Here is a 21,159-nt window from a genome sequence, read left to right as displayed (position 1 = left end):
TAGAGGATGACATGCGGGTCTCAATTAGCAGCAGCGGTCTCAACGTTTCCAAGGCGGCAAGGGATCAAAAGAAAAAGGAAGTAGCCAGAAATCAGGGGGTCAAAAAAAATCCAAGAATAGAAAGAATTTTGGTTCATAGAGGATGACATGCGGGACCCATGATCCTGTATCGTAAACGGCTCGATCGGAGAGCGTTGAACGAGATGGCGCGATCGAGAAAAAAAAACAATGCCATAGAGGCTGCCATCTGGGCCCTACATCCTTGGGCGGTGCGGATTTACGTTGACTCGGTCGGCGAACCCGAGAATTCGAGATGCACCACGTCCCGGGACACCATACGCGACGTTTTGGCCGTTTTCGTCGGGCTAGGTGGCCTCAAAAACGAGAAAAAAACCGTTTTGACATGCACAACGGAGAGACCAAAAATCGTCGGCCATGGTGCACCAGCAACAATGGCACGACTTCAACTTCGTCGGCCATGGCAACTTTTCTTGTAGTGTGCTTATATTTCACTACTGCTACTGTTATAAAACTGTTGCTACTGATAAACTCTTGCGAGCAAGTCTGTTTCTAGGTGCAGCTGAATTGACAACTCCGCTGTTAAGGCTTACAAATATTATTTGGCTCCCCTTGTGTCGAATCAATAAATTGGGTTTTACTTCCCTCGAAGACTGTTGCGATCCCCTATACTTGTGGGTCATCAGTGGTGCACTTCTCTCATCTCACTCTTGGTAGCTATGAGGACACTCTTCATCTCACTCACATATGGCTTGTGGCGCTCACTCTCTTTTTGGTGGGTCACTCTCTCACCACTCATCTCACTAGTGATGGTAGCTTCCTTAGCCCTCGCTAAAGCATTTGCATTGTCCGCAATTACTTGGCTAGGAGTCATTGGGCGTAGGATGAATGTCTTGTCGCCGGCCTTGAAGCTATAGGCATTTGTGTAGCCATCATGGTTTGCTATTTTTCATATTGCCAAGGGCGACCAAGTAGCATGTGGCACACCGTCATGGGCACGACATCACAATCAACGGTGTCTTCATAGGCTCCAATCTTGAAGGATATTGTGATGGTGTTTTGTATCTTCACATTTCCATTATCACTTAGCCATTGCACATGGTAAGGATGGGGATGTTTCCGGAGCGGAAGGTTGAGCTTGGAACATAGTTCGGTGCTTGCAAGATTGTGGCAACTCCCTCCATCGATGATAACCTTTATTGACTTGCCATTGATTCCGGCCCTTGTTTGGAATATGTTGCACCTTTGGTCTTCATTGGGGAGTGCATGGTTTGTCAACACTTTGGTCACCACAAGTGATGGGCTTGCATCATGCACACATAGGACTTGCTCTTGGTCTTCCAAGTCATCATCTTCATGATTGGTTGCGGCTTGTACCAATGCTTCATATTCACCTTCACTCAAGTACTCCACATCTCCATCATCCCGAGTTATCATAACTCGTGGACTATTTTTCCTTGCTGATCCTTCGGGAGGTGAATTTGCAAACGCCGTTCCCATGGCTCCGATTCCTGCCATGACCATATTGTACAATGCTTCTCTTGGATCTCCGGGAGGTGGCTTGGATGCGAGGATGAAGGCTTGCGTCGCCATATACCCAGCTTCTGGTGTCTTAGGGATAATATTACCCCTCGTGTCTATCGACATAAAGGACATATCGAGGTTTTGAACCAGATTTTCTCTGTCAGCCTCAGGTATGTTTTGCAGCCGAGATCTTGCTCTGTTTCGAGCTTCTCTGTGACTATCTCCCGAAGTTCCTGATTGTCGGCTTAACTCCGCCCTTCACCTACTTGACGCGGAAGCTGCCTCCCTTCTTCTATTCAGAGCAGCTGTCTATTTTTCCAATTCTCTTCCAACGCGGGCGAGTCTATATTGGTATGCTTGTAATTCTTCCGACGTAGCAGTTGTAGTCATTGGTTCTGTACCATCCATAGCTCTTGCGGCTCTATCCCACGCTGCTTGTGGAAGTTGAACCCTTAAACGCGGTGTAGACCCGACATATTTAGTGCCTAAACCTCACCTAAGGTCAGCGGGATCGACGTATGGATTTCCCACATCGTCGAAAGCCTCTGATGTCTCCTCCTGTTCGCGACTTGGTTCTCCGATGGCATAGATATGATGATATTTTGGATACTGAACCTTGTTGGGTTTGGTGACACCATCATAGAGATTGGTGAAGACCTCTCCAACAATAGTGGATCTGTCGATGAAGTTGAAGCTGTCGATGTTGCTCGAGTCATCGCTTATATCGGAGTCCGCAGATGACTCGAAAGACATGTCGCTGAAGATCTTGGCGAGTTTTTCACTTGCCATAGTGCTGATGAAGCCTGGCGACGAAATCTCCTCGTCTCCTGACTCGATTGACGATGCTGAACTCGAAAAATCGGGATCGACCGCTGATAATCCCGACGAGATCGGAACTTCGAGACGATACGCTCCTTCTTTCTCGACGCGGAAGTGGAACTTTCCGAACGTCATCTCCATGGGCTCCCCCAGATACGCATATGCATCCAAATGGGAGGGCGGGTGAGGAACAAAATCAACTAGACCAGTTTCGATCTGTTTACCTCTGTCCATCGCGTTGCTTGCAGTTGACGAAGTCGACGATCTTGAACGTGCCATCGAGATCAGATCCTTGACACTTCTAATTCCCACAGACGACACCAATTGACAAGGGATTAACTTATCAATGCCTACAGATTGTAGACTAGGGTTTTAGTCGGAAGTAGAGGGCAAGTAGATGTCGAAGGTTTCAGCCGAAAAGTGCTCGACGATGTGAAAACTAGGGTTGCGTGAAACAATGAATCGATGTTATCTTTGTCCCTCGACTCCCCCTTATATAGGAGTTGGAGTCGAGGGATTCATAATACACAAGTTACAGAGTCCGGGAGGGTTTCCAACCCATCCCGTAAGATTACAAGTATGTATTTCCTAATACAAGGCTAGCTTTCCTTAGTACTAACTTGTGCTTCCGAATCTTCATATTCATCGAGTCATGGGCCTCCAATAAACCCCGGGTACCATCTTCGGCAGGACCATTGGGGATGTCTATGTCACCATGGTCCTCGGTTGTGTGTGTGCCGGATGATCGTAAGAAGAGAACAACTGGTACACAATCTAGCCAAGGGTCCTATCCTGGTGATCAGGGATCTCTGCACAGTATGGGCAAAGGTGTCCCTAATGCGCAGACGAAAAATGGGTCTGCAAATATTCAGAAGGAGAAGGATGGAACAGGTGAGGTTGCCTCGCCGGTTAAATCTAAACCGAGGCAGCGTAAACCAAGAGCTACGGGTGGTGCTGCTGCAGATGTGATGCAGGGGAACATACCACGTGTCAGCGGCCATAAACGGAAGGAGTACAGGATAAGGGTGCCAGTGTTACAAAAGAATGATGTCGTTGATGTACCTTGATGTGGACTGAGTCCAAGGATGTGCCCGATCTTCACGGATTTGGGTGGAACTCGTGGGGGTAGGTGGATGAACGCGATGAACACGAAGAACGCGAGGGGGAATCGTGGGGATACAACACACACACGCACACAAACCAGTTTTCCCTCGTAGGCCCGATACACCTACTCGATAGAGGTTGCGAGAAAAGACCTTCCGGTAGAAGTCCCGCAAAGAGATCGACAAATCGAAGCTCGCAAGATCTAGAAGGGTGAAAAGACCGGAAGGTTGATAGAAGTGCAAGCAAAAGACCAAATAGGTAGAAGTGCAAGCAAAAGATCAAACAAACGGTAGAAGTCACCAAAGAGATCTTGACAAGTCGATAAGGAGCCCGGGTGGGTACAAGATCATAGATCTAGGTAGGGTTCCCACAAGGGTGAGCTAAGCTCAGGTTTAATTTCACATCAAGTCTAATCTCAGATCTGAGGCAAACAGCCTATTTATAGGTGGGGGCGAAGGGGTAAGTTACAAGCTGAAAAGTGCTATCGTGCTGAAGTTCGATGGGGCGGAAGTTCCGGTCAACTTGGGCGGAAGTTCCGGCCAGGGGCGGAAGTTCCGGTCTGGACGGGCGGAAGTTCCGGTCGGGGCGGAAGTTCCGGCCAAGTTCCGGCCTTGTTCCGGAATTGCGCCATTGTCCCGCAGTAACATCCAGGGGGGTTTTCGCCGACTTTCGGAACTTGGGCGGAACTTGGGCGGAAGTTCCGGTGGGCGGAAGTTCCGGTCCCTCGGGGCGGAAGTTCCGGCCTGATCCTGTCTTCTGGGCACTGGAAGGCATCTGGAGGGAATCTGGAGGGCATCTGGGCGGAAGTTCCGGTCCGGGAGGGCGGAAGTTCCGGCCTGGCAGCTGTAGCTCCATCTTCGTCATTTCCAGCTCTCTCTCCATTGGCTTGGTCTTCATGGCTCGCTTCTTGGTCGATGTACCTGATTGAACATAGGGTATTGGCATGAAGTAGCAAGCCATCCAAAGGGGTGTCAAAAGCATACATGGAGAGGAGCGAATTCACCTCTTGGCGTAGGGCTTGGGCTCGAGCTCGTGTCATTGGACCACGAGGAGGGCTTGTCGGTCTTGATGTAGTATCGACCTTGGGTAGGGCTACATCATACCTCTTACTGTGGTGCTCGAGGGGGCTTTGATCCTGGCATCCACCGTTGCAACAGCCACAGGTGATGGTGGAGATGGCCAAGTGGCAGACTCGGAAACAACAAAAAACAAGAAACCTAGATCGGCGGATCCGGCGGCGACTGCGGTGCAGTCCCGCCCGACGCAATGAGTCTTTTATGTTGGAACTGTCGAGGTCTTGGTTCGGACTCAGTAGTAGGCGAGCTCCGCTATCTTGTGCGGACTTATCGACCCTCCTTCCTCTTCTTGTGCGAAACGAAGATGAAAGATACCAGAGCCCAGTATTTTATGTGGTCCTTGGGCTATGCGGGTAGTTTCGCTGTCAGTAGCGTTGGCCTTAGTGGGGGCCTTGCTTTGTTTTGGTTGCCACAGTACACTGTTTCTCTCAAGGGCTTTAACTCTCATATCATCGATGTTGTTGTATCATCGGAAGGAGGAGAACCGTGGTGGGCTTCCTTTGTGTATGGGGAGCCGATAAGAGATTTGAGGCATGAATTTTGGGACTTGCTTCGTCGACTTCGGTCGGAATGGAAAGGACCATGGATTTGTTGCGGAGACTTCAATGAAGCTCTTTCCAATGATGAGCATGTTGGTGCTCGTGATCGATCTGAGGCACAAATGTCTCTCTTCTGTGAGTGCTTGGATGATTGTGGACTGTTCGACCTCGGTTTTTCAGGTCCCAAATATACATGGAATAATAGGAACCGTGAAGAAGATCATGTCAAGGATAGACTGGACAGAGTTGTTGGTAATGGGGACTTCACAACACGGTTTGATGATTGCTCGGTGGAGAATATCATCACAACAACTTCTGATCATCTAGCCATCCTGATAAACCTTTCTACTCTTAATCGACGGGATCGTGCTACACCAGTCTAGTACGGTTTCCGCTTTGAGGCTGCCTGGTTGAGGGCACCGGATTACAAAGAGGTTTTTAGAGAAGGCTTGGATGGAGAATTCTGATGGTGATGTTTCACTCCAGTCTACTTGGTCTACGCTCCATCAGGTTGCTGGCTCGCTTCAGTCCTGGAGTTGGGAGGCTTTTGGGGCCATTCGCAAGAAGATTCGCAAGATGGGACAGAAGTTACACCTTTTGTGCTTGGCAACGTCAAATGAGGGGGTTGATGAGATCCGCAAGATTGAAAAGGATCTCTGCGAGCTCTTTGATCGGGAGGAGGTTATGGCACGCCAACGCTCCCGTGTGGAGTGCTTACGAGAGGGAGACCGTAACACTGCATTTTTTCATGCTCGGGCTACGGCAAGGAAGCGGGCAAATAAAATTAAAATGTTGCAGCGACCGGATGGCTCGAGGTGTGATGATGCTTCTGAATTGAAAAGTATGGTTCAACACTTCTATGGAGATCTCTTCACGTCTGAACCTACTTTTTCTACACAGACTATTCTTGATGCTATACCTCGCAAGGTATCTGATGAGATGAATGCCAATTTAACAAAGGAGTATACAAATGAGGAGATCAAGACAACTCTTTTCCAGATGGGTCCAACCAAGGCACCGGGTCCCGATGGTTTTCCGGCGCTCTTTTACCAAACCCATTGGGATTTATTACAGGAGGCAATTTGCCAAGCGGTTAGGAGCTTTCTCGATGGGAGCCCTTCACCTGATGGTTTTTGTGACTCTGTTATTGTGCTGATACCAAAAATTACAAATCCGGTTGAGCTAAAGAATTTTCGGCCTATTAGTCTCTGTAATGTGCTTTATAAGATTGCGTCGAAAGTGTTGGCGAATCGTCTAAAGCTCATTTTGCCGATGGTGGTGTCTGAACATCAAAGTGCTTTTGTTACGGGGCGTTTGATCACGGACAATGCGCTTATTGCATTTGAGTGCCTACATACAATCATACAACAATAAGCTAAGCGGCCATATTTTGCTCTGAAGGTGGATATGATGAAAGCTTATTACCGATTTGAATGGGATTATCTCCTCGGTTGCCTTCAGAGATTGGGTTTTCACCAGAATTGGATCAACACTGTGATGAGATGTGTGACTATGGTGAGATATGCTGTTTGGATTAATGGTGATCTAACTGAACCTGTAATTCCCACCCGGGAAATTAGACAGGGGGATCCCATCAGTCGATATCTTTTCCTTCTCTGCACGGAGGGTTATCTTGTCTTCTGCAACGAAGGGAGGTCCAAGGCGAGCTACACGGTTTACGTAATGGCAGACTTGGTCCCCCTATTTCCCATCTATTGTTTGCAGATGATAGTATATTCTTCGCCCGTAGTGATGAAAGAAGTGTTGACACTTTGCAGCAAACTCTCAAGCTCTATTGTGAGGGTTCTGGTTGTCCTGCTGCTATCAAGAAGTGATGAAAGAAGTCGTCAATTTTCTTCGGTCCCTGTTGTCCTGCTGCTATCAAGGCCCGGGTGATGCTAAAACTGGGTGTCCAAGATGAAGATTTGCAAGAGTTCTATCTTGGTATGCCAACAGAGGTGGGAAGGTCTCCTGTCCGCACTTTCAAGTTCCTTATCACACGTATGTGGCAGCGTATGAGTACTTGCTCTGATCGTCCCCTCTCCCGGGCCGGGCTAAGACGTTTCTGAAAGCGGTTATACAGGCAATTCCTACTTATATGATGAGTTGTTTTCAATTGCCAGTTGCCACTTGCGACTCCATGCGACGTTCGATTGCAAACCAGTGGTGGGGAATAGAAAACGGCAAGAAGAAAATCCACTAGAGATCCTGGGAATGGCTTTCAACACCGAAGAGCTTGGGAGGTTTGGGTTTTCGCGACTTGGGTCTGTTTAACCAAGCCATGTTGGGTCGCCAGTGTTGGCGCTTGTTGACGAAACCATCATCTTTATGTGCAAAGGTGTTGAAAGGCCGTTATTACCCAAACCGTGACTTTTGGGATGCTCCAAAGCCCCATTCCTCTTCGTATACTTGGAGAAGCATCCAGTTTGGTATGCAGATTTTGAAGGACAGTGTTCGATGGGGTATCGGTGATGGGAAGAAAACCAAAATTCTTACAGACAAGTGCATTCCGGAGGTGCCTCCTTGTACACTGCGCCCTCGGATCCCTCTGATGCCCGATCAGACTGTAGATACGCTGATGGTGGATGGTACTTCCTCATCGGATTCGGAGCTCATCTGAACCATCTTTGATGATGATGTTGCAACCAAGATTCTGTAGGTACCGATCAGCCGTCACGGTGGCGATGATTTTGCCTCCTGGCCCTGGACTCAGTTTGGCAGCTACTCGGTGCGGTCTGCATATCACCTTGGTAGGTCGGAGCGGGTGGCTTCTGACCGTAGCAAACATGGGCAAGGTTCGTCTTCAGCTGTATCTGATAATTCCAAAACCTGGAAGAAGCTATGGGCGAGCAAGGCGCCGGGGAAGATGAAGATCACACTCTGGAGGTTTGCTCATGATTGCCTTCCCTGCGATCACCAACTCCAGAAGCGGCATGTCCTTACTCCGTCGACGTGTATATACTGCAACAAACACGAGACAGTCGAGCATGCTCTGTTGTTCTGCCCCTATGTCGACGAGGTGTGGCGCGAAGTGAAAGCTGATTTCCATATCCATCTTAACAGAAAGGCTTTCATCTCTCCTAGAGTCCGGACTCTGGATTTCGTTGAGCGCTGTTCTGATCTAGAAGCAAGAACCCTGATGGTGTCTCTCTGGCATATTTGGGATGCTAGAAATAAGTACCGTGAGGGTGAAGGTACTATGCATCCTAAGTCTATTGCTGCTAAGATCAAGGCTTACATTGATATGATATGTATTCACCTTTACAAGCCGATGACTGCTATAAGCCGTGAACCTTCTTCATCAACACCAAAATGGGTTCCGCCGCCTGCAGGTATGGTGCTTGTTAATGTGGATGCAGCGACTTTCTCTTCCAAGAGATAGATGGGTATTGGCGTCGTTGTTCGTGATCACCGGGGGACTTTCCTCGCTGCTTGTGGTGAGCGCCGAGACAAGGTGACCAATGCGGAGCTGGCTGAAGCCTTGGCTTTGAGGCGTGCTGTTGCTTTTGCATGTGATGAAGGCTACTCCAGGGTCATCTTTGCTTCAGATTGCCAGTCGGTGATGAACCGCGTCAATGCTGGAATGATGGATCGGTCTTCCTATGGACCGGTGATTGAGGATGTAAAGCGTCTAGAAAGATCTTTAGTTTCTTGCTCTTTTAAACATGTTTACCGTGTGGTCAATGTTGTTGCACACGTTTTAGCTAGAAGGTGTGAGTTCTCAGTAGATGCCGTGTGGCGTGGTTCTCCTCCGGAGTGCATCCGTGATGATATTTGTAATGACATTATGATTATTTGATCAATAAAGCTCACCGTTTTCTGTCAAAAAAAATAGAGTACTAATCAGTTGTGAATAGAAAGAATGAGTAGCGAAACAGAACAATCAGTTGCGGAACAGAAGAAGCAATAGAGAATCAGTCTACCATGCTTCAAATCAAATCAGCCAAACGTAACCTAAGAGCATCTCCAACAGACGCGCTAAAGCGGCAAAAAAACCGCCGGTTTGCCGCGCGCGGGCGCTGCCGCGCTGCTCCAGCGGAGGCGGGAAAAAGGCGCGCGCTAAAAATTTTGCCGCCCGCGCGCTTTCGCGCTATCCCGCGCGGGAAACTTGCCACGTGCGCTGCCGCGCGAGCTATAAACACGCCACGCGCGAACGCGTCCAACTGCCACTTCCTCCACGCGTCTGTCTCCCTCCTCGCCTCTCTCCCTCCCGCGCCGCTCCACCTCCGGCCGCTCCGCCTCCGACCGCGCCGCCTCCGCGAGATGCCTCCGCGCCGCCGCCCTCCTCCGGCTACCACGGTGTCCGGGCGCGGCCGAGCGGCCGGTTCGACGCGGAAATCCGCTCCGGCGAGGAGCGGATCCGCCTCGGCACGTTCGACACCGCGCACGAGGCGACGCGGGCGTACGACGCCGTCGCCTGGCGGCTCGGCCGCTCCCGGCGGACGATGAACTTCCACGACGTCTTCACGCGGGAGCAAGCGGAGATGCTGCCGCCGCCGCCGCCGATGATCACGCGCGAACAGCAGCGCCGACATCGGGAGCTGGAGCAGCGCCTCCTCATCGCCGAGCGCGACGAGGCGTTGCGCCTCGAATGGGCGCGCCGCTTCCCCGAGGACGTCGCCGCCACGGAGGCCTTCTACGCGCAGGAGGAGGAGAAGGCGGCGATGAAAGCGAAGAAAAAGGCAAGCCGCGAGAAGCGCCGCGCCGAGTCCACGGCGAGGAAGAAGGCGAGGGCCGAGGCGGCGGTGAGGAGGAAGGAGGAAAACAAGAACGGCGCAGGGCCGTCGACCATCGTCCTCTCCTCCTCCTCCTCCGACTTCCAGTGGACGACGACGTCGACGCCGGTGTCGGACACGACACTGAGCAGCTTCGACTTCCACTGGGAGTCCGACGACCAGTCGGAGGAGTAGTTTATTTTAGTATTTTCGTTTAAATGTCGCATTGTATCGTTGCACTTTTAAAATATATTCGTATTTTCGATCATATTTTCATAGTTTGTTTGATGAATTTTAAAAAAAAAAAAAACGGTCGGATTAGCAGTTTGTGACGCGCGCGCTGCAAAATAGAGCCTCTGTCGGAGGTGCGTTTTTCGCACACCAACGCGCGCTGCAAAATAGAGCCTCTACCGGAAGCAAATTCGCTATGCCGCGCGCCAGCGGTATACATCGCGCCCAATCGCCAGTATAGCGCGCCCATTTAGGATGTGTTTGGTTGGGGGAGCTGGGTCGACTCGCGTCGGGTCGCACCGGTTCGCCCGCTGTTTGGTTCGCGAGTGGTAGGGGGCGGAGCGGCCAGGGAGGGAATATACCCAAAATATGTTGTATGGGGCGAATCAGCAAAATCGGTGGAATCACGCGGCCCGCGAGTGGACTCGCTCAATCGCCCCATTCGCTCGAGTCCTCGATCCGACGCGAGTCGACCCAGCGCGGAGGTCCTCCGAGGCGGCGGCCGGAGCAGCGCGGCGGCTGCGCGGGAAGGAGCGGCGCGGGGCGGCTTGGGAAGGAGCGGCGCGGCGCGGGAAGGAAGGCGCGGCAGCGGCGCGGAAGGAGCGGCGCGGCGGCGGCGCGGGAAGGAGGCGGCGTCGAGCCGTGCAGGCGGCAGCGCGGAGGTCCTCCGAGGCGGCGACTCAAACAACCAAACACAAGACTCGTTTCGCTCCACTCAGACAACCAAACACGAAACTCGTTTCGCTCCACTCAGACAACCAAACACTCAGACGAATGGGGTGGCCCGGCAAAATATGGTTGGCCATAACCCATGCAGTCTGAATCCCCAACCAAACACATCCTTAGCGCGTCTGTTGGAGATACTCTAACCCACCCGGGGCGGAACAAATTGGAAGGCAAACCGAACGAGATTTTGGGCCAAGCCCACGTACGTACGGGGATGTGCGGCACCTACACTGTGCCGAGCTGCTCGGCGTAAAGGAGCCCCCCTCTCAGGTCCTGTCTCCAGCCGAGTCAAAATCCCGAGGGAAGAGAAAGAGGAAAAAGGAAAATGGCGGCGGCGGCGCTTCGTCCGGCGATCCTCCGCCACATCCGCCTCTTGCCCACCACGGTGGCACCTCTCGCCGCTGCCGCCGCGGCGGGCCAGCCCCACGCCCAGGCGCTGTGGCTCACGCGGCCAATGTCCTCCCACGACGCGCACCTCACCCGCGACGAGGTCGTAGACCGCGTCCTCGATGTCCTCAAGAGCCACCCCAAGGTTGACCCCTCTAAGGTAACTTCAATGCCCTGACCCACCGTCAATTCCGCATCGCGTCGTGCTGGCCCGGATCGATCCAAACCCAAACCCTAAGTCCCTAACACGGAGCACGGTCCTCGGTGGTGGCAGGTAACCCCCGATGCACACTTCGAGAAGGATCTGGGGCTGGACAGCTTGGACACGGTGGAGGTGGTGATGGCGATTGAGGAAGAGTTCAAGCTCGAGATCCCCGACTTGGAGGCCGACAAGATCGACTCCATGCAGCTCGCTATCGAGTACATCGTCAACCACCCCATGGCCGGCTGAGTGTGTCCCCCTTCCGTTGCCCTGTCCCTGGGTGAGGCTTTTCTTGTTTCTGTTTCGGACGATGAATAATTGACTGGAGTTGTTCAGGAAAACTGGTCCCTGTTGCTCCGTGTTGTGTCGGTCAATATTGATCCTGGATGGAAGTGTATTGCTGTGGTGGGGATGCAATGTTAGCTCTTTTGTTACATACAGAGTCGCTGAAGAACTAGTTTTCTTGTTCACAAGCTTATTCTTGTTAGAGTAGCCAACGACTACACTAGATCCTATACAGGTAGATGCTATTGCTGATGAGTACACTGCTAGATCTGAGAGAGAGAGATGAGTACCTTCTCCCTTCGAGGAGGAGCTCTCGGGTGCCGACATGGTGGCGGCGGCGGAGAGGGTGAGCGTGCGGTGGCGACGGTGGTGGTGCTTCCCGTGAGCACTGCGCTAGCCCTAGATCGGTAGGGGAATATCGGTGGGGTGACTGGCGGCGCGGTGAACCTCGTACCGTGTGCCCCGGCCCCCACCTCTTTATATAGCGCAGGTCACAGGGGCCCACCAACCATAAGAGGGTTGGACGCCCCCGATCAGGGCGCGAACGAGGTCAAGGACTTGTTACCGATCCGTTGGAATCGGTGACGTGGAGATCATCCTAACATTCTCCCCCTTGATCTCAACTTTTCTTTTAACTTTATACTTTCACTTTATTCGTTTCATATTGGATCAGTTCATAGGGCATGTTTCATCGTCACAGCTCTATTGCCGATAGAATCGAACGACCACAATGCACTTCTCTGTTTTGAAACAAATTCTTTTACTTTTGGGCCTCTTATGATCCAGGATAGGTAAGACTTTCCCTTAAACCCATGCCGGCTACGTGCTCCTTGAACACGCTGGGTGGTAAGCCTTTCGTTAGCGGATCCGCAAGCATATCTTTTGTCCTTATATGCTCGAGACTTATTGTTTGATCCTGGACCTTGTGTTTCACAACATAATACTTAACCTCAATCGGTTTCGTAGCATTACTCGACTTGTTGTTGTGAGCATAAAATACTGCAGGCTCATTGTCGCAAAGACATCTTTAGTGGTTTGTCAATACAATCTACCACTTTCAAGTCGGGTATGAATTTCTTTAACCATAATGCCCGCCCGTGGCTTCATAACATGCTATAAATTCTGCATACATCGTGGATGATGCAACTATGGTCCTGTTTGGAGCTTCTCCACGAAATAGCTCCCCCTGCGAGGGTGAATACATATCCAGATGTGGATTTTCTATCATCTTTATCCCCCGCAAAATCTGCATCTCGAATACCCTCTTATTTCTAGGGAATCAGATCTTCTGTATGTTAGCATGTAACTCTTTGTGCCTTTCACATAACGCAATGCCTTCTTTACCATTTTCCAGTGTTCGAAACCTGGATTTTCTTGATATCTACCGAGTACTCCGGTGATAAATGCTAAGTCGGGCGAGTGCACACTTGTGCATACCGTAGGCTTCCAATAGCCGAAGCATATGGAACCGCTTTCATTTGATCGAGCTCGTATTGATTTTGGGGACTTTGATGGTTCCCAAAACTGCCGCCCTTGACTATAGGGGCAGTGTGGCACCGCACTTGTGCATATTATACTTACTTAGAATCTTTTCTAAATAAGCCTTTTGCGATAGTCCTAATACTCCATTGTTTCTATCTCGGTGAATTTCTATGCCCAAAACATATGACGCTTCACCAAGATCTTTCATATCAAAATTTGAGGACAAGAACTTCTGTGTCTCTTGCGAGACTAAGCACTGTGCTGGCAAGCAGAATATCATCCACATACAAGATTAGGAAAATATATTTCCCACTTTTAAACTTTGCATAAACGCAATTGTCCTCAATATTTTCTTTAAATCCAAATCTCTTAATTGTTTCATTAAACTTTAGATACCACTGTCTGAGGCTTGCTTTAATCCATAAATGGATTTCTTTAGGCGGCATCCCATTTCTTCCTTGCCTTCCATGATAAAACCCTTGGGTTGTTTCATGTAGACATTTTCTTCTAAATCCCCGTTTAGAAATGCCGTCTTTACATCCATTTGATGCAACTCTAAATCAAAATGTGCAACTAGTGCCATGATGATCTGAAGGAATCCTTACATGAGACCGGAGAAAATGTCTCATTGTAATCTATCCCTTCTCTTTGTGTAAATCCTTTTGCCACAAGTCGTGCTTTGTACTTTTCGACATTCCCATTGGAGTCATATTTTATTTTGTAGACCCATTTGCAGCCCACTGTTTTGGCTCCTTTAGGAATATTCTCTAAGTCCCAAACATTGTTGGTACTCATCGATCTCATTTCGTCTTCCATGGCCTCCACCCACTTTGATGAATCTGGCTTCTCATGGCTTCTTCATATGAAGTGGGATCACCTTCCATATGAACTCTTTACGTGTTGTAAACTTTGTAATCAGTCGAAATGGCTGATTTTCTAGCTCTTGTAGACCTTCTAGGGGCCACATTCTCTTGAGCATTCTGTTCCTCAACTTGTGGCTCAGCTTACGGAGGTGGCTGTTGTTGCTCCCTTTCATGCGCAACAAATGGTTCATTCGTCTCCTGACGGACAGGTTCCGAATTTTCACTCATCGTTGTCATGGGTGGAGTCACAACAGGTGCTTGCACCACAATCGCAGGGATCGTCGGTACAGGTGCACATGGTAGCGCAAAAAATGGCTCCTGAGTCATCGGATTGGGTGCATGCACCCTCTTCTCCTCAAGATCAATTTTCCGAGCTACCATGCTCCCCCTCATCATTTCGTCCTCTAAGAAGACAGCATGTCTCGTTTCCACAAACTTTGTATATTTGTCTGGACAGTAGAAACGATAACCTTTTGACTTTTCAGGATAGCCAATAAAATGGCAACTGACTGTTTTGGTATCTAACTTTGCGATATTTGGATTGAATACTTTGGCTCAGCAGGGCTCCCCCACACTTTCAGGTGGTTTAGAGAAGGCACTCTCCTGTCCATAGCTCATACGGCGTTTTGGGCACCGATTTGCTTGGTACTGCTTAGAATGTGAATAGCGGTTTTTAACGCCTCAATCCACAATCCCAATGGTAGGGTGGAATAGCTCATCATACTGCGCACCATATCCATAAGGGTACGGTTGCGCCTTTCAGCTACCCCATTCTGCTGAGGTTCGCCCGGCATCGAGTACTGGGCGACTATTCCAGTCTCCTGTAGAAACCTTGCAAAAGGTCCAGGGACTTGGCCATATGGAGTATGTCGACCGTAGTACTCCCTCCACGATCAGACTCCGACTATCTTTATTCTTTTGTCATGCTGATTTTCAACTTCAGCTTTGAATATTTTGAATTTATCCAACGCTTCTGTTCTTTCTTTTATTGGATAAATATAACCATATCGGGAGTAATCATCCGTGAATGTTATGAACGAATCATAGCCATCCACACTTTTCACCGGAAATGGTCCACATATATCGGTGTGAATTATTTCTAGTGTTGCTGTGCTTCGATTCGCACCCTTTTTAATTTGCTTTACAAATTTTCCTTTAATGCAATCGATGCACTGTTCTATGTCTGAGAATTCTAATGGAGGAAGAATATCATTTTTAACGAGTCTTTCTATTCTCCCCCTCGAAATATGGCCTAGGCGACAGTGCCATAATTTCGATGATTCATCAGTTCTTTTTCTTTTCTTTCCTTCTTTTTCCGACGAGGGTATTTGTTCATTCACTTTACACACAGACAATACTTTTTCACGCAAGGACAATAAATAAAGCTCATCATGGAGTATAGCAACCCCAACATAAGAATTATTACACCATATGGCACATTTGCCATGTCCAAAATAACATTGATAACTGTCTTTATCTAAGCGCGATACACTTATTAAATTTCTATGTATGGAAGGAACAAATAAGACATCTCTAAGCAGAATAGTCAAGCCATCAGCTAGCTCCACAGGACGTCGCCAACAGCTTCAACTTCGCTTGAATTCCATTCGCGACTTCAACGCATCCTTCGCCTCTTTTCGTAGTCCTCGTCGAATGGAATCCCTGTAAAGAATTTGCAACATGAACAGTTGCACCTGAATCAATCCACCAAGTAGATTTCGAAAACTGTGTATACAGGGATTCATTTACAAAGGAAACTAAATTGTTACCTTTCTTTGCCATTAATTCTTTCAGAAAAGCAGGGCAGTCTTTCTTGTAGTGCCCAGTCTTCTGACAGTGAAGACACTGATCTTTGTTCACTGGCAATGGCCTGGGCTGGAACTTCTGCTGATGCTGCATTGGGGCTTTACCATATTGCTTTGAAGGAGAACCATTGTTGCTTGGTGTGAAGGGCCTTTTCTTGTTGTCCTTCACATAATTGATGGTACCTCCATTCTGTGCCTTGAGTCTATCCTCCTCTTGCACACACATGGCAATGGTCTTTTCAATGTCCCATTTCTCAGGACTCATGTTGTAATTGATGACAAAATTTTCAAACTGTTGTGGCAATGAAGCCATCACCAAGTGAACCAGAAGTGCAGGCTTCAGCTCCAGGTCAGCATCCATGGGCTTCAGCTTTGCAGCCATGTTGCTCATCCTGAGGATGTGCTCCCTGATGCCATGTGCACCTCCAGTATACTTTTCTGTCACCAGCTGCTTCAACAGCTGGGTTGCATATGTCTTTGAAGAACCAGTGAACTGGCTTTTTATCTTTTCTAGGTACTCCCAATGAAGTACACTCTGTAATTGAGCCCACTATAGCGTTCTCAATTGTATTCTTTATGAAAGCCATGCACTTTTTGTTGGCAGTCTGCCACTGTCTGTTCTCTAGGGTGTAGGACATCTCCACAGGAGCATGGTCCCTTTTCTTTTTAGCCCATGCATCATCAGTATCCCCGTCAGCTCTGACGGGGTCAGCAGGCTTGATGGGCTGCGGTGTGTCAACCACCCAGTCCACCTCAGCACAGACGAAGGCGAAATCCACCTTCTTCCTCCATTCTGTGTAGTTATCCCCTCTAAGGGTGGGAACATCCTTGATGCAGCTCATCAAGTAGAACCCTCCTGAAAACCACAAAGAAGTGAGAACAGTACAATTGCAAATTATAATCCAACGTTGGTCCGAATTAAAACATGCAACTGTTAATGCAAATAAAACTATATCACCGTTGGGCGAAATAGAGATAAATGCACATATCATTGCTATTTGCAAAGGAAACCGTGAACTTTAAACTTTAAACTTTGAACTTTTCGTAGGCATTTCCTTTACTTTTTAATTTCTGAACAAATATTTCGTTGGTCCTATTTATTCAGAAAAAAAAAACTAGACAAAATTTTGGCCAAAATGACCCAAAACTGCCTAAAATTGCCTCTGTAATTAATAAAACTGTAAAAAAACAGTAAAGCCGATCGTTGTCGCGGCCCACGCGGCCCGCACGCTGCGAGCGACGCGCGACAGCAACGCGGCGCCCACGCGGCCGGGCGACGCGGCCCGCACGCCGTGCGGCCTCTGCCCGCGGCCTTCTGCGGCCTGCAATCGCGGCCTTCCAACGGCCCGCACGCGGCTGGGCACGGAGCCCACGCGGCCCGCACACGGCGCCGACGCGGCCCGGCACACGGTGCCCACGCTGCGGCCCTCTACGGCCGTCGGATCGAATCCGACGGTCGCCCTTCTGTTTCGGCCGGGATAAAAGGGTGGCCAACGGCCCAAACCCTAACCCTAAGGCCATTTCCCCCCCGACCCCCTCTCTGTCGACTCCGGCGGCGGCGCGGAGGCTCACCTCCCGCCCGCGCGCGCGGCTTGCCGCCTTGCCGCCTTGCCGGCGACGGCTGCGCCTTCCCGCGAGACTCCCCCGCGGTTCTCTGCGCCGGTGAGGAAGCGGCGGCGTCGCCCGGCAGCTGCTCGAGCGAGCACGCACCGGCGTCGAGCTGCCCTTCCTCTCCTTTTTTCTTTCTCTCCTTCCTCCACCAGATCCCGGCGCGGCGGCCAAGGAACGGAGGCAGAAAACGGGCGGCGGCGCCCCCCTGTACCTCTTGGCGGCGGCGCGTGCACCCGAGGGTGGGCGCGTCACCGTCAAGCGGCGCAGAGGCGGTGCCCTTTCTTTGCCGGCGACGTGACGCAGCACGGTAAGCCGGTGAGCTTTTCTTTTCTTTGCCCCGCGTTGCTTGCGCAAGTGGAGTGGCTCTTCTTCCCGGTGCCTCGGCATGCCGATGCGCATCGGGATCGAGAGGAGCGGCGCGGCCTTGCGGCGGCGCTAACTGTGCCGGCGAGATGGGTCTCGGCCGGTTGCACTTTTCTTTTCTTTTGCATCAGGGAGGATTTAGAGTTTCTGTTCTTACTTCTCTACCTGAACAAAAAAGGATCTATACATTCTAACAGTTGCTCTGATACCAATGTTAGAGTAGCCAACGACTACACTAGATCCTATACAGGTAGATGCTATTGCTGATGAGTACACTGCTAGATCTGAGAGAGAGAGATGAGTACCTTCTCCCTTCGAGGAGGAGCTCTCGGGTGCCGACATGGTGGCGGCGGCGGAGAGGGTGAGCGTGCGGTGGCGACGGTGGTGGTGCTTCCCGTGAGCACTGCGCTAGCCCTAGATCGGTAGGGGAATATCGGTGGGGTGACTGGCGGCGCGGTGAACCTCGTACCGTGTGCCCCGGCCCCCACCTCTTTATATAGCGCAGGTCACAGGGGCCCACCAACCATAAGAGGGTTGGACGCCCCCGATCAGGGCGCGAACGAGGTCAAGGACTTGTTACCGATCCGTTGGAATCGGTGACGTGGAGATCATCCTAACAATTCTTTGTCACAACTAATCTGTTTACCTGAACTTGGTCTAGCAAGATAGCATGCCTTTTTTGTTTTATCAAATTTCTTCCATCTTACAAGACCCAACACAGGTTGAGAGATAAATGAGTGTTAGTCATTGCATATGATAAATAAATGATGTAGGTGCTCTCGACTCTCGTAGTTTGGCTACAAACGTGACGCTTCTTGCCCATCTCCTATGGTACATTATGAATGTGGTTTATGTGAGAAAGCTATGGTTTGATATAGTTAATAGTATTCCAACAAAGTTCTTTCTGCCCTTGTAGTTACCATCTTTGTGCTAAAGTACCGAAGACTTCGATTACGTGGTTAGAGTGGAGCTGCATAGTTGAGAGTTGGAAAATCTTCAGTTAGGGCACATCTTGTCAAACATTTGATTACATCACATAAAAGACCTCTAGAAACATGTTGAACTTTAATTAAAAAAACTTTGGTACTGTACTACTTTGTGCTTTCATCTCTTGCATCCAAGCAAAATTCATGCATTTGTGTACTACACATCTTATTCAATCAGGATTGCTGGCTGTGGTGATTCATTATTTTTACTACTACCGTTCTATGATCATGTGTGACCAGTTTAACAGTTTTGGTTATGCCATTAAGTTTGATTTTAGATGTTAATATTTACAATTGCTCCATGTTGAGGGACACTGGTTTCTATATGCTTTTGTAATTAGTTTGTCCTAAAATACGTGACGCTTATGATATTAAGGGATCACAGTAGAAACTATTATTTTCCTTCGCACTGCCTCAACCTTTTTGTTGTTGGTTAGTGTTCCGAAATTAAGCACCTAACTGGTATCAAGCTTCATGTTAGGGGTTTCGCGGTTGGTGACCTTGCATTGCAGGTATCGAGTCTTCTCCTAATGCAAATGTTTACATTAAATGGAAGATGGCAAACTATCAGCTTCATTTTCTGAACTTAGAGAACAGTTGGTTTTGCATGTTTATTGTTTTCCATATAATATTTGAACTGAGTGTCAACATATCACGATTGATATCCTCAATTGCCTCATGTCTTCTCGTGCACCCATGTTTGATGTCTATGCCATTATGTCAGGCTTTACTGTTATATGGTTGGGCCACTGTTGTTTCATGAGCAGTTAGGTATGCTTCTACTATTTATAGTGGCATACATAGTTGTTAGGGTCTCTACTATTGCAAGGAAAATAAAATACTACCTGCTGAGTGAAATTATCACCACTTAATGGTATAGCAGTTAACTACTTCTCAAACATTTGCGGTTCTAATTAGTGGTTATTGTTAATAACCAGTACTCCCTCCGATCTGGAAAAAGTGATGGGTGGTTAGTATAATTAACGTTTTACAATTAAACCCTTTCCAAATCTGGAAAAAGCAATCTGATCCCCCAACCCCACTCCCGTCCTCTTCTCGTCCCCAGCTACCCAATCCCACAGAGATGACACCGCCTCCATCGCTCCGCACGGGTCGGCCCCCGAATCCCCCTTGAGATTCCGACGCGGCCGGCTGGAAGGAGACATCCCTCGCACCCCCGTCGAAGCCAGGAGAGCCCGGATCTCCATCGACGCCCTCCCGTGCATCTGTAGCAAGATTTGATGCGGACATCTAGGGAGAGGGCTGCCGCTCGCTTTCCCACTCTTCACCACCGCCGGGGCTCCCGCACTAATGCCGCAGGCCAACTCCTCCCGATCCCCACCCACGCTTTCTCGTCGCCATGTCGTGGGAAACGGCGCGACCCCAGGCCTCCATCGGCTCGGCGGACGTTCCTTTAGGAGTGCGGGTTGGCAAGGACAAAAGCTGGTGGGTTATTTTGCAAAATCGCCATTCCAACATTTTTTTTCGGATCGGAGGAAATAGTAGAATACTGAAATCCCCTTTATCTCTTCCAGAAAATCTGACTAAAGTCTGTGATCTAAAGTCTTGCGTTGTCTTGCTATCTTTGTAATTGTAAGTACTATATTTGCATGTAAGAACAGTGGTTGAACTTAGTGTGACTGCGAGTTAATATTAACTATGAATAGGAAACTCCAAAACTGCTTGCGTATCTGGTTAATAGTGGTAACTGATAGAGCACCATTGCGATCATGAACTTTGTCCTTTGTTTCTTCAGGTATTGCCTGATCCACTTCTTTGCTACAGTTTGTATGCTTTAGTGAAAACTTGAAGTAGTCTATTTACATCTTCAATTCAATTTGCCATTTCCTTCACCATTTTAATTTTGTCATGCTGAAGCATGACAATTGAAGCATGGCTGACATTTATGTTTCCATACACTTAGCTTAGTAGTAATAACAACTTCCTCTGTTCCTATGTTTCCTCTGTTCCATATTAGTCGTCCATACTTTATATTTCTGCCCAATGCTCATGCTATGCTTTGGGTGTGTATTTGTATGGGCTTAAATCATCACCAGAGTTTTAAGACTTTCTTCATATGACCTCCGTTCCGTATTAGTCGTCGCAGATTCGGATGAATCTATACACAACAACTATTGAAGGAGGGAGTAGGTTATATTTGTGCCCAATGTTCGTGCTATTCTTTGGGTGTGTATTTGTATGAGCTTAAATCATCACCAGAGTTTTAAGACTTTCTTCATATGAGTTTTGTAAGAATTGTTGCAGCCTTGAACTGAAATTGGCTACGATAAAAGCATACCAATTGGATGGTTACTCTTTACACCATGGATCTCGGTCCACTCTAGTGTGACCTGAAGGATTTTCACCAATTAGGTTTGTGGGGCTGAGTTCGAATGAGACAACAAGGTTTTTTTTCGTCCAGA

General features: G+C 49.1%; 1 protein-coding gene and 1 pseudogene across 1 annotated transcript; one reads left to right on the top strand and one right to left on the bottom strand.

Moving 5' to 3' along the window:
- The first annotated feature begins 10,998 nt into the window (after window positions 1-10,998).
- Window positions 10,999-11,814, top strand: LOC127333429 (acyl carrier protein 1, mitochondrial). Its single transcript, XM_051359818.2, has 2 exons — window positions 10,999-11,299; window positions 11,414-11,814. The coding sequence occupies exons 1-2, from the start codon at window positions 11,078-11,080 to the stop codon at window positions 11,588-11,590; spliced, it is 399 nt and encodes a 132-aa protein (XP_051215778.1). The 5' UTR covers window positions 10,999-11,077; the 3' UTR covers window positions 11,591-11,814.
- Window positions 11,815-15,565: 3,751 nt separating this feature from the next.
- On the bottom strand, window positions 15,566-18,364 carry LOC127328761 (uncharacterized; annotated as a pseudogene).
- Window positions 18,365-21,159: the final 2,795 nt, after the last annotated feature.

This window comes from Lolium perenne, chromosome 2 (assembly GCF_019359855.2).
Source record: "Lolium perenne isolate Kyuss_39 chromosome 2, Kyuss_2.0, whole genome shotgun sequence".
Classification (NCBI taxonomy): domain Eukaryota; kingdom Viridiplantae; phylum Streptophyta; class Magnoliopsida; order Poales; family Poaceae; genus Lolium; species Lolium perenne.
The sequence above is the reverse complement of the archived record's forward strand: the minus strand, read 5'-3'. Positions and strand labels throughout refer to the sequence as shown.

Bases quoted from the DNA above. Each gene is read 5' to 3' on its own strand.
- LOC127333429 (XM_051359818.2), top strand. From the start codon at position 11,078: ATGGCGGCGGCGGCGCTTCGTCCGGCGATCCTCCGCCACATCCGCCTC. The intron at 11,300-11,413 runs GTAACTTCAATG...CGGTGGTGGCAG, and splicing joins CCAAGGTTGACCCCTCTAAG to GTAACCCCCGATGCACACTT.